General features: G+C 41.9%; 1 protein-coding gene across 1 annotated transcript; it reads left to right on the forward strand.

Moving 5' to 3' along the window:
* Window positions 1–1,447: 1,447 nt before the first annotated feature.
* On the forward strand, window positions 1,448–13,771 carry apcdd1l (adenomatosis polyposis coli down-regulated 1-like). The gene is made up of 4 exons (XM_029503297.1): window positions 1,448–1,830; window positions 9,709–9,886; window positions 11,307–11,826; window positions 12,248–13,771. Exons 1-4 carry the CDS (start codon window positions 1,752–1,754, stop codon window positions 13,016–13,018), a joined length of 1,548 nt encoding a protein of 515 aa, XP_029359157.1. The 5' UTR covers window positions 1,448–1,751; the 3' UTR covers window positions 13,019–13,771.
* Window positions 13,772–14,341: the final 570 nt, after the last annotated feature.

The raw sequence follows: 14,341 nt of genomic DNA on the forward strand, positions 1-14,341 counted from the left end.
TAAAAGGAAAATGTTTAAAACTTCAACAGTGACATCTCTTCCAAGAAAGAGGGTTCCCGTTGCCCTCAGTAAGCCACAGGGCTGACTGTGAAGTGCTTTCACTGGGGCTATTTCTTTAGTAGAATGTAATTCCAACGAAAACTGTTCTTAGTGAGGTCTGTGTATTATTCAGCGAAACTGAAGCTGTTGATTCTTTTCCGATTCTTCAATCCCAACACAAACTCATGCTGTGTGACCAAACATTGTCCTCGCCGAGACAACTTTATTTTATATCCACCAAAAGACCTTAAAGTTTCCAAATACCCGATATATCATGATGGATTTTGTGGAAACTTAAAAGAAGTGATTCATAACTTCATAACTGATTGGCCATGCTGGCTGTGGTTGTAACAGACAGAGACAGTTCGGTCCTCATATGATAGCTTCATTGGAAAATAGCCACTTGAATTATCTAAATTGTCAGAATAAGCACAGTGGATTTTACCTCCTGTGGCTTTTATTGGACTGGCTTCATGGTTGGTGTGGACAGGGGGATAATTAAAAGAGAACTCCTCGAATTTTACATTTCAAAGTCTGTTTACAGGTTTTGGGGAGTTTTACTGCAGATGCAAAAAAGTAGATTAAAGCGTTTTTGGCTCAGGAGGGCTGAAGACTAAAAGTTTGAAAGCAAAAAATCTAATAAAATAAATCACTGTTCCCCTTCACTGAGAGTCAGGCAAAGCCTGTTTTTGCTGATTGGCTAAAAGTACCATGGTATGTTTTATAATGTTTGGTCTCATTTATGCAATTCTTGTGGTTGCTATTTTTTGTATTTTAACTTACATTCACCTCTGTTATGTGGGCTGGGGGAAGAAATCTCATATATTTAAAAATGGAGACCATAAACAACAAAGCAGGGAACATGGAAAGGCACCACCAGAAACACAGTCAGTGAGGAAATGTTTTATTTAGTGGCTGCAGTGTTAACTCCTATCCACCGCTGCCCTTTTGCACCTTGCTCTAAAAGCTCCCTAAAGCCTTCGCTTTAGGAAATTCAAAGTGTTAACCTACTCCTCCACAGACATACAAAAAAATACACACATTCTAAAATGTTCCCCATTTCAGCCCCCCTTCCATCTTGCTCTCTCTCTTTCTTTCTCTCCCTCTTCCCGGCTCACAAGTATAGGAGCCAGACAAGACAGAAACCCACACAAAATACTCATGCTCTCGTGAATGCATGTACTCACACACAGTCACACATACACACACACACGCACACACAGACAACAGACACACACCGGCTGCACATGCATCAAGTGGAACAGATCCACAGTGGTGCACAGTAGTGACCCAGCGGTGTGTGATTGAGAGAGAAAGAGGTGGGGGGGTGGAGAGAGAGAGAGAGAGAGAGAGAGAGAGAGAGAGAGAGAGAGAAAGCAAGCAAGCAAGCAAGCATTTACTCGCCAACTGAAGGGACGCACCAGTGTGGAAAAGTTGCATGAAGTGAGTAGTTCCAACTGAGGATTTTCTTATCAGACCATGAAAGGCAAGAGGTGAAGGTAGAAGGAGAGGAAGAGAAGAAGGGGAAAAGAGTTTCTGCTGGCTTATAAGGAGACCAGTTTTATCAGAGGGAACGCTGGACATATTATATATGAACTCCTGTCATGGTGATATCCTCCCTGATCGTCTCTTGTTGACAGGAGCCTCTCAGTTTCTTGGATTTCCCAGGAAGATCAAAGATTGTTGTTCAGAGCTCAGAGCAAAGCGTGTGAATGAAGCGTGCCGAAGCAGGAAACATGTCAAACGGACGTTCCTGTCACCTGTTGAGAGGCGCTTGGCTGCTGTGGCAAGGTGAGTTCAGCCCCTGTCTGCAGGATGGCAGCGTGCACTCCACCTGTCCAAACACTTTTTTGAAGCTTGTGTTTAATCCCTCCCATAAATCCACAGCTTTTAGTCATTATGATTTTTGTCCTATTAAAGCGTAGCGTACAAAGTAGATATAAAAGTATATAAAGCTGTGGTCTTTACCCTGATTTTTAACGGAAGTTGAAGAAAGGCTCAAGTAGATGCTGCTGATACTTCATTAATTGTTATTTTAAGTGTATGAAAATTTGAAGTGTAAATCCTGCTTTGAGAGCAGGATTTGCAAAGATTGCAGCAGATTTCCTCTCTGTGCTCCAAAGCTTTCCAGTATGAAAACAATGAGATGAATGCTCTTTCATGTGAGAAATCAGCTGAACACTTGGGGGAACACATGGCAGGACAGAGAGACAAAAAGGAAAAGATTATAACTGACAAAGTAGTAATTCCATAATTTGTCACAATTCAAATAATTTCCCAAAGTTTAAAATGTGAATCAGCACTTTGAAAAATTATAAAAAAAAAAAAAAAACCCCAAAAAAACACACAATCTGTGCTGACACTATGAATAGGCAGTCTGTTTTCGCCGTCTGCTCTTCTGAGTGTCTTCAAAGCGTCAGTAGACAGTGGAGGAGTCTTACGAGCAGTGCTGGCTGGTGCCTTTAAACAATGGTTCCCTAGGAGCAGAGAAGCGTGGCCCTGGAACTAATGTTGCCATTATGTTAATGGTTAGAATAACAGGAGACAGCCATTACTGACCCTACCTCAGGCTGCAGTGCAAAGCTGATTGTACAGCCGCCACGGCCTCGACCACGGGAGCCCGGCATTTTGCCCATCAGTGCTGGTTAGGGTGATGGGCTGCAGCAGGCAGACAGAAGGAGGCATCTGCCCAGTTATAATCATCCCCTGGTGCCAGCCTCCACCCCCTCCCTCTATCCCTGTGTAGCTGCTTCAGTGGCGGACTGGTATCTGTGAACACTTCCACCGCTGAAGTGTAGTCGCTGGCCCCAGACAGATAGTTCAAACACAACATTTAAATTAAATATTTAGAGAAGGTCTGGACTGATCATGATAGGAATATTAGATCTTTTTCAATGAAATTAAACACTAGAAGCAATATTCCTGTTTCTCTAATAATAGTCCTGTTCAGACATGAAACTATGTCAAATAGACACAGATCAGATCTCCGAAAACATCTCCAAACCAAGCTTTTGGATTCAAGTGAAATTGATGTCATCTCAGCTCCAAAACATCAATGGACCATCAACTTCCCTTGTCTGCTATCTACATCCCGATTGCCACGACTGCTCACTAAGACAAGACACTGCAGTGCATGACACATGCTTTTATAATGAAGATCCTCTCCACTGTTTGATAAATCTTTAAGCAGCAGCAGAGATTGGTCAGTTTAAATGTGGTATAAATCAGTGAAGCTGCAAACAGCACAGAGGATGAAAGGATGAGTGAATGGTTGGATATATTAACGGATGTGTTGGCTTGATGTGGGAGCCGTCTTGTTCAGGTGTGAAATGCAGCAGGATGATCTGTGTGTCGGTGTGTTGTGAACAGGAAGGCAGAGCTTGCTAACCACAGTAGAGCTGGCAGCAGCACCCACTGGGCAAACCCCTCCATATCCCTTGTCTAAATAAACTAGGCTGCTGGATTAACCAGCTTAAACTGTGATGAAAAGACAACAGTAGTCCTCCATGCATTGCCCTGGGGACGGAGGGTTACTCCTCATCCAGGAGACCGTTATGAGACACTGGGGTTAAAGCCCGAAAAGGGGAAGGGGAGAATTACTGCAGGTTAGAAAAACACAACACTCATTTTCTTAAAAAAAAAAAAAAAATCAAACTCTAAATCAACCTGAATTTCACATGACTATGCTGACGAGGGGAGCAAAGCAAGTAAAGCGAAGTGTTGAAAATTATGATTTTATGAAATTGGCAACCAAAATGGATAAATATTGAATTTACATTTATAATGATGACCAATAAAAGTATAAAATATTCTCGTTTGAGAGGAACCAGAGAATATCTCAGCTTGGTTCAGTTTTTTTTTATTATGATATCGATTGATCGATCATCAAAAACGTTGCTAATAATATGTCTTCTTATTGACTAAATGAAGACTCACTTCAAGAAAATCTCAGTAATCTTGGCTTATGGGGAAATAAGAAAAAGAAAGAAATCAGAGTCTGTGGGTCAGTGTGTGTGTGTGTGTGTGTGTGTGTGTGTATTTTTCCTCAACTACATTCAAAAATAGTGTTCATGAAATCTGGCTAGTCAAATACTTGGTGTTTAGTTGGTTGGTAGATGTGGGTCAGAGCAGAATTGGCCTGTAGGTTTCCTGTAAATTAAGCTGCTGATTGCGAGGTTTCAATTCCGTGGACATTTTCACCATCTGAGCTCTCAGCTCGTATCCTTGTACGCTTTGTTTAAGAGAGCTGGAGGGCTGATGGGACATGTTATGTAGTTAGTTTTAAACCACATTTAGTCAGTAAACCTTCAGTTGAGGATGAAGTGCCCGTGGTCCGTTACAGTCCATTGGACACTGTCCCATCAAGCAGCTGACTGTCTGGTTACAAATCATCTTGTTTTCTATTTCTACATGTGTTGTGTGGACGATATGACAAATGGGGCTAGCAGTTTAGAGCTGGGCTCTGTGATGGACCCAAAAGGATGGGTGCTTTGGGCTAAATACACTGTAGGAGAATAAAGCAGGGTATGAAGCAGCTGTGAATTTAACTTTAACCGGGAAAAAAAAAAAAAAAAAGACCCAGAATTCAAGAATTCAAGAATTGCACAGTGCCATGAGGTTTGACATGTGAACTGATTCTGTGGTATCGATTAAAAAAGTAAAAAAGTTGATTCTTGCTGCGGTGAGCTATGAGATACTTTGAGTAGATTAAAAAAAATGACAACAGAATATGCAGAATATGTCAAATCTCATAAGGGAAAAGGGATAATTTTCCCCCAAAATAATGACTGTGTCCATCAATATGAGTTTTTAGATTTCCCAATAGAAGAAAAGAAAAGAAGAATATTTCTAAACATGGGACCCAAGGCCTGTTTTTGGGCCACAAGATAAAGTTTAGAGGACAAATACTTCATACTTAATATTTGTCGGTTTGTTTTTGCAATATGTTGAATAGTCTTCCTTTTTATGTTGTTACAATTCATAAAATTAAGTGGAGACAAGACAAATAGAGGACTGTGAAATACTAAATGACAAGAAATATAAAGCTTTTACTTTTCTAAACTTTGCTGTTTTGTTGCTCAATGTTGAATAGTTGCCTCTTTTGGCCTTTGCAGCCATTAAAATGAGACAACATGAGGCAGTTGGAGGGAAAAATGCTCTTTGTTATGTACTGCTCATAATTTATCCAAATATGCAACTTAAGACAAGGGGGTAGCAAGAGACACTCCTTCACTGTCTGGGGCCAAAGTCCTGGGAATCACTGGGAACACCTATCTGGGGTCTGGAGGACAGCTCAGTGACTTGGAGATCCTGAAAAAACAGCTGTGATCTGTGAATAATGTCCACCAGTCACCTAAATATGTGAACCCTCCGAGCTGCTAAAACATTCAATATTCTGCTCACACACACAAATACACGACTGCACCTCACTCGTCTTGTCACTGCAGCACGTGAAGGCACCTCAGTCCCTCATCTTCCTGACCATCTTCATTCACCTCATCAACCACTCACACAGAGAGCGAGAGAAACAAAGACAGAAGAAAAGAGGGGAGGAATCTGAAATCCATCCATGAGAAATGAGGCGTAAAGATCATGGCTTTTGCAACAGGGGAGGGGGAGGTGGGCCAGGAGGGCGCAGGCAGTTTGGGGACAGTTTGTCACAGTTTGGGAGAGTTTTGTCGGGCAAAGAAACATGAGAGTGACTTTGCACTACACAAGGGGGAAGCCGCACTGAAAGAAATGGGATCAAAATGAAGTAAAAACCTAAGAAACACATGAGGAAGTAGTTAAAATCCTGGAACATGAGGGCTTTGCCATCCGGGGACAACATTTTTCCTGGGACGAAACTGATTTTCTTTCACCTCCGCTGGTTCCATTTTGTCAAATTTACTTATTCTCCATTAAAAGTCTCAATAGAAGCAGCTATGAGGCAGACAAAGGCCTCTCTCTCTAATGAACGACGCACTGGGTTGACTTAAACGTGAAGCACTTCAGTCCCTCCGCAAGTTGTGAATCAAAAGTTCCCGGATCTGCTTCTTGTTTTTATAGGACAGCTCCAAATAAAGTACATAAAACTATATTTTGATTCTGGCGCTATGGATGAGACATGAGAGAGGAGGGCGAAAGCTGCCAAGCCGTAATCACAAATGCAAACAAACAAACAGAGTGCAGCCTGGAGGTCCTTTATAAATGCTATCCCTTCTGCAGTCAATGTGTACAGTGTGTTTTTGTTGAATGTGCGTGTGCACATTTGGGTGTGTGTGTGCGTGAGTGAGTGGAAAGAGGATGAATATGGGAACTCAAATGCAGGTAGATTATTTTGGCCAGCCATCAGTCAGATGAAGTGAAGGCCGGTGGCTGCGGCAGAGGCGGTGATGACGGACTGACTGTCCAGACCACACACACACACAGACACAGACACACACACACACACACACACACACACACACACACACACACACACACGTCACAGACTGCTGGACAGCCCCCTTGTGGGAAAATGGTGACATTACGTGAGGAAAAGATGTAGTCATGATAAACACAGCAACATGATGATTTGGTTAATTGGTTGTTCAATCAAGCATGAATTATGATTAAAGAAGTAATTGAATTCAACAAAATCGCAAATTGTGAGATTTCCAAAGCTGAGGTTTGTCAAATGTGGCCCCTGTCAGACTGTTGTCTAATGTCATGATTAATTGCTAAATGCACCTAATTGTTGCTGCTACTTTGAGTGAATATCTGATGTTGCACCTTATTTTATGGAGATTGTGAAGCTGTATGAAGCCCATAGTGGAAATCATCAAAATCACTGAACATGGTTCTGGGATAAACCTTCTAATGTAATAATTAGATTTATAATAAAAATGCATTTTGGAAGTTTTCCTTGTCAAGCCTAAATTCTACACATACTCTATATGCTGTGAAATGACTCATAAAGTTAAAAAGAAAACGTAAAATTTGTTTTATAAGATGCAGGGAGAACAATACATGGACAGTGAGTGCAGACTGGATCAGGGGCTGTTTTAGGGGCCATAGTGGAAACATAAATCAGTGGGATACATTTCAGGGTAAAACTAATGACATTTGACTGTCTATGTAGGAAGTGAATCAAGTAAAATAGTCCCCAAACTCCTTCAGATTGAGATGGGGGTTGAATATTAACATATGTATTACAACATCACTTGTGGTTGGAATAGACGCTTTTGTAGGGGAATAGTTAAAACCCCACGATGAGCAATTTTGTTTTACTAAGCTCTGCTTTTATGAGAACTCTTTTAGTAAACGCAACCATATGCCCAATTGGAACAAGATCCAAGAAAGGGAAAGAGGGCTGAATGACAAGTGACCTCAGGAATCACTCTATAGAAATGCTCTGGCAAAAACAGATACTCAAATATAGTGACCCAAATGACTCTGCATCACCTACTGTGACTCGAGCCTCCCTGTTCATTCATTGTAACCACTTAGGCAACATGTTGCATGCAGCTACAAAGGCTTGAAAGCACAAAACAGACCAAATGAATGACTTGCAAAGAGCAGTGGAAATTATTAATGCTGATTAGTATTTCTGCTCAGAGTTTTCCTGTGGGAGCGTGGCCGAGTAACCGGGTCCCCCTCACCTCCTGCAGTGATACGGAGCATAAACAAACGCATCACTGCAAGGGGAAAATTGCAAACATGTTTTTGTGCCAGCGACAGGAAGAAGAGGTATTAATCATATCAGCAAACAGACTCAAAGGAGGAGGGATGTGCTTTGAGTTTAAATCGGGTTTTGTGGTTAATGACTGTATAGCCCAAAAAATTCAGACTGTACATATGTGTGTGTGCGTGTGTGTGCATCAGGTGGGAAGGATGTTAGGCAATGACGAAGCTGCACACATGTCTGTGGTTGTGATCAGCATATGGGACGTATTCAAAGAGCGAGGAGAACAAAAAATATCCTCCATCTGACACTCACAAGGTTAATAAATGCCAATCAGGCAACCACCATTTTGGAGCTTTTTCCTGAAAAAATATAAATGAAAATTCAACAAACAGCAAGTCGACAGCGCATATTTTCCACTCCGAAGTTCCCATTTTCCTCTCAGCTCCATCTGCTTGGTCAGAGGAGAACAAACTGATTTGCTCGGCTGACACTCGTTCCCAGTTCACCTGCAGGCTCAACAGGTGATGTGCTCCCAATGTGCAAGTAAAGTTGAGGGCGAGAGAAGTGGAGTGAGACTACACCCATAAAACTGTCTGTCCCAGGAAAGTTTAGAAAGTGAGAGAAAAAATGCAAGAGCTGTGGGGATAAGAGGGCAAGGCGAGGGAATAGAGGAGAAGGAAAAGAGGTAAGAGAAAGCTGGATACGCTCATTTAAGTGCTGCAACAACATATAAATTTCGTCATGGATTAATTTACTGATTTTCTATGATCTAATGAAAATATTGAATAAATTGTCTGTACAGCTTCATAGTGACAGCATATAATTGTATCTGAAGAGATGGAAGCAACCAAAAAAGGAAATTTTTTTTAATCATTTTTAACTTTTATTTTGTGAATTATTGCAGCTCCAGCTGACTTAAAGAAGCAAAAAACCTGACATTTTAGAAATTACACTAATTTGGTGCAGAGTTAGATGACAAGATGTTCCAAACGCTAGTTTAGCATAGTGACTGAAAACAGGTGGAAGCAGCTCACCTGGCTTTGAGTCTCTGAAGCGCACTATTTAACACAATGTTTGATTTGCTTGTCCACACAGAGGTAAAGAGTATGGCAATTCAGCATGAAGAAGAGAGGAGTGGGCTAGTGTGAGATGAAAAGCAGGAAATGGAAGCATCCACAAAGACTCATCCCCCTTTTCCTTTTTGACATTTGTTTTGATCGGATTTAACTGAAGCCATCGTGTTCGCATGCACACAAAAATGCACGCCAAATTGCTCACGAAGATCCCTGTGAGTTTCCCCATGTTGCAAACATGACTGCAATCAGAAAACCCCCTCGACTTTGCCTGGGCTGGAAACAGATTGGCCTTGCCATGTTGCCAACACACACATTTCTGTGCAACAAGAAGTGGATATGGCAGAAAAGTGCAGCTGGTCATGGCCACCGATGGGCAGCCAGGATGCAGATGTGCACACGTCAGATCAATGAATGTTATACGCAAGCAGGACCATTCATCATCATAAGTGTTTTTTGAGTCATATTATCAACAGATGTGTTGGGCTTGGCCCGATGCTGCTGTCAGTGACCCGCTCCGCTCAAAGACTGAAATCCATAATTACCGTACAGAGTGTACATTCATTCACAATCACCTAACATACCAACTGCCTCCAAGCAAAACCCAGAAACCTGTTGCAGCTGCAGGCCGATTGTAGAGACAAGCCAAAATTATCGTCACTGCAGCCGGCGTCGTCCTTCACAGCAATATAGGATTCAACACTCATGCATGGGAAAATGGAGCAAAATTACAGGCGGCAGGCAACATGAACTGTGTTTTGTTGTAATAGAGAGAAGATGCAAGTGCTTTTTACTTTTTCTTTTAATTTTCTGACAAAGGATGCTGATGATCATCTTCTGAACGAGTTAATTTTTAATTTTCCCTTGTCCTTTGTTCACCATGAATCAGCCTGGAAATTTCAATGACCCCATTTTCACAATGCTCTCTGAATTCCCTTTCTTGTTCAGTTTCGCTTGTGGCCGGGACAGGGAGTAAACTATGGGAGGTGCCCACAGCGTCCTTGACTTCCTCGTCCAACCTGAGCCTGCAGTGGGATCCTCACTGTCAGCACCGCCACCTACAGGACACAGTACAAATCACAGCAGCCGTCCCCCCAAAACTGGATGGCACATGGGTGTCAACGAGGTCTGGTTTCATTTTCAGTTGTTGTAGTAATGATTCACTTACAGGCTATAAGAGACAGTTACATTTTATGCAATTTTATTTTATAAGCAGCCGAGTGAATTAGGAACATCTGAAGCTAATTACAAAGAATAAGGGGTCACTGAATGGCTTGTATTATGAAAATTTTCTGGTTCACTTGCCATGACTCTTACAAATAAGACATGTCAACCTGAAGTGGGGGATTTTGGATAAACATCAGCAGCACTTTCTTCCATCACCATCAAATACGGGGAAAATATTTTAGAACAGTAAAACCCTTTCCTCTAGTTACAGATATTTGGATGATCAAGGCCAAGATCTCTGAAGCTTCATAAGACCCCCTTTTTTAAAAGTGTGTGTTACCCCATCCTTAAACGGTCTCTTTTAACTGTAAAGTAGATCTATAAAAGAAGATTTTTAATTGGAACAGTTGTGGCCAGAGCTTTAGACATGGACTCAAGTCAGGCATTAGTAACACAAACAATTACACTACTCGTGAGTGTGACTCTTTAAGCAGCCATGTGTTCTGACATTGTTCCAACTGTAAAAGTAGATAAATAAAAACTGCAGCATGAGGCTGGTGTTGCCTTTCTTCAACCCGTAATTATCAGGCCATAACACTAAAAGGGTTTTGTTTCAGTTACAAACACTATTAAAAGATCTGGACAAAAACTGAGAAGCTGTCATTGGTTGTTTACTTAGGCATGTCAAAACCATGTCTTGTTGGCCAAGCAAAGCTAAGTCTCTGGCTAATGTGCTTCATGATGCTGGCTTGATATGAAAGTATTTTGATAACTGGCAGGAAGAGGAGCATTTTGTTGGCATAGGTAACGTGTTTCCAAAATGTTAGCCAAAGAGCGCGCTGTGTGCTTGGAGGGCTTTGCTCTGTTGTATTGCAACAATGGATTATTTTCATTAATCATGATAATTATTGGCCAGTTATAGTTCCAAGTTATCACTTTTTATATAAAATGTAAGAAAATAATTCAGCATGCTCACAATAACTTTCCACAGTACAAAGTAACATAAAAAGATGGCTTGTTGAAGCTACAGTTTAACATTCACATATATTCAATAATATCTGAAAAGATAAATTAAGATGTTTTGTCTCATACATACATTTCTTTTTCTATACAGTGCTATAGTATCCAAATAAAGCTGCCTGTCAGGTGTCAGGTCTGACCTGCTGAGGTAGCTTAACCAAAGCAGATATGGATGTATGGCCTTGGGTGAGACTGATAAAGGTCGCATGCCAGAGGATTCAATTTAGTTGTTTTATGTCACAGCTCCAGAGGCACTACAGAGCCTGATGAAAGTTCAACATGGAATTTACCAAGTCAAATATATAAAGAGCATGGCCCTAAATCCAAACTACCAATGAATTCTTTCCCTTTGTGTCCAGATGTGAAGTTCGACCTGGTCCAGAGTTCCTTACCCGCTCATACACCTTCCACGCCAGCCGTCACTTCCAGGCCCTACAACACTACTACAACGACAACAACTGTGAGGATCCGGCCTACTCCCTGATGATCAGAGGAAAGCTCCGCCTGCGTCAGGCCTCTTGGATCACCCGTGGGGGCACCGAAGCCGAACACCACCTCAGTAAGGTGGGCATTGTGGTCCACAGCTTGGCGGCAAAGCAGAGACTGTCCTCCAGGCTGCCTCCGACCTGCGTGGGTCTGACCCTTGGTCGGGTGGTGCCAGGGAAGCTGTATGAGCTGTATAACACCCGGGCAGGGAGAGGATGCCTGGCAGCGCTGGGCTTCTCCATGATGGAGATGGGTCTGATTCGGGCAGAGACACAGCATCACAACCATGGAGGGAAGATCAAGGAACTGTTTTTAGGGGATATCCACACTGACTGGACTCAGAGAACTCAATACAGGCCAACAGGATACCAGCAACCGCTGCAGAACGCAATGGTAAGATATTATGATGTAGTTTTCTTGTTTATTTCTGTATATTTTTCTGAAAAAAAGGAAAAGCAGAGGTACTACCTAATGTATTATACGGTCACCTCCCAATTAAACTAAACATGATATTTTAATTCAAATTAGCTCACAGTCAATTATTCTGTTTTATGTTGTAGTTGTTGTTGGAAATATTCATTATGTCGATGACTGCCCTTGAAAAAAACCCCACAGAGTCCGCTTATTCAGCGGCGTGAGTAGGTATAACATAAAAGCTACATAGCATACATTTCAGGGGCAGAACAAATCCAACATTTTGAAATAGGACTCCCTTGACCTCTGAAAACTTTTATCGGAATATCCTGCAATTTTATATGTGATAAATTAGTTTATCAAAAAGAAATTTCAGATCTTCTCTCTTTCTCCTCTACAGCATCATGTCCACCCCTGCCCCGTCTGTGCGCTGGTGTACCGCTCCTCAGAGCACCGCCCCCCAGTGTTGCCTCGTAGCCCTGTAGCTCCACTCTCCCTGGCCGGTCGTTGGGTTAGCCAGCACTGCGAAACCCGTCCTACCGTCCTCTTCCTTACCCGAGACTTCACTTTTGACCCTGACCAGCATGCGTGGGAGGGCATCTACCGACACTACGCAGACCCCGCCTGCTCCCAGCCCACCTTCACCCTGAGGGCCTCGGGCCACTATGCTCAGGGAAACCCATCGGCCAAGATCTCGGGAGCCACTGAGCTCGTCTTCAAGGTCACGCAGGTGGGAGTTACAGCCATGGAGGAGACGACAGCCAAACTGCTGAACGGGACGAGGCCAGGAAAGTGTGGTCAGGCTGGAGAATGGGAGGTTGGTGTGGAGCAAGACTTGACTCCCACAGACGGGTGCACGGTGCTGGGCATCAAGCTGCCACACAAGGAATATGAGCTTTTCAAGGCTGAGCTGGACCACAGGAAACATCCGTTGCTGTTCATTGGAGAGAGGCCGACTGATGGGTCCAGTCCGGACCGGCCACAGAGGAGACCCACCTCCTTTCAAGGTCCCATGGTCCTTTGCAGTGGGGGCGAGATTCAGCCCCAAGAACACCGTGGATCAGGTTTTAACAGCAAGCAAGTCCAGCTACCTTCCAATGGGAACGAGAGACTGGCACAGCTCGTTTTCTTGGCGTTTGGATCTGCACTGTGCAGCCTGTTCTGTGTTTAGTAGAAACATTCTTACACAGCTGAAGTCAGTGATGGACGTTGTCTTCTGGCAGCTTTTGTTCACTCTCCCTTCACATGATGATGACCACATGTTTTATGATCAAGAAAAATCATGAGACATTCAGGAGAGTTCAGTTATCTCTATTATCTGGCTTTCAGATGCTGCCCAGCGCTTCACTTTACTTGACTCCTAACTTCAGTTTCATTTCTGCCTGAAACTAATATGTATATAAACCACAAATATTACTGTATACTATACACCAGTAATATCATTTCACTATGTAAAAATATATTATTTTATATCTTCCTTGTGTATAGTGATCAAATAGATATTCTCACTTCACAGATTCCCTCTTCACATTTCTTGGTAAACTCTTTCCTTGTAACTTTAATGTGGTAATTGACAACCACATATACACTAAGATGCAGTACAACTAATGCACTTTGTACAGAACATTTTTATTAGTATACTTTATTGAGAAGAAACGAAACAATGTAAAATCTGTTGTCTGCACTCTAACAAAGTCCCTGTGGTGAGGAAAGTTACTTGTTTTATGTCCTCCATGACAGCAAGTGCATTAGTCCTTTTTTCTATCAAAAGAACATCTAAACAAATCAGAGGAGTATTTATTTTCACCATTTATATTGTACTTTTTTATTGAAAAAAAAAAAGATGATGTTGGTCTAATATTTTAGTTAGTTTTGCCACTGAATAAGTGATTATTTTGTAAGTACATTAAAATTGCTTTCTTGACATGCTGCCTTCAATTATTCTGTCAAACATGGCGAAGAATCCACGAAAATGCTGGATGCTTTGTGAGGCTGAGTACTGAGTACTGCTAAATGGTATTATGTGCATGCTAACACGCTCACTGTCATAATGCAAAACATTCAGCAGGTGAACCACAGATTGACCCAGTGTTTGTGGACTGAAAACCATTTTCCAACTCAGGAATATTTTCACATTATTCCAAAAGGGTTAACCCGCCGCTAGTCCTGCTGTCATATTGTTTAAACGGCCTGAATTACCGGAGCTGTTCCATATCGCCCAGCCCTGTTGTATTGTATTAAACCCTAAATGCCAGTAATATTGAAACCTTTTATAGTTTTTTGTTGATACACTATTTGACAGATATTCCCACTATTGCCAACATAGAATTACCTGGTTAAGTAACTGTCATTTTATTATAACAAAGAATAAAATTTAAAACAAAATAAAATCACCTATGTTGGAAGAATTTATTCACTGGGTAACCATGAATATCTGCACAAAATGTTAAGGTCATGCAATACCTTAGAGTTATAGAGTTGTCTTAGTCTGGAG

The sequence above is a fragment of the Echeneis naucrates genome, chromosome 5 (genome assembly GCF_900963305.1).
Source record: "Echeneis naucrates chromosome 5, fEcheNa1.1, whole genome shotgun sequence".
NCBI lineage: Eukaryota > Metazoa > Chordata > Actinopteri > Carangiformes > Echeneidae > Echeneis > Echeneis naucrates.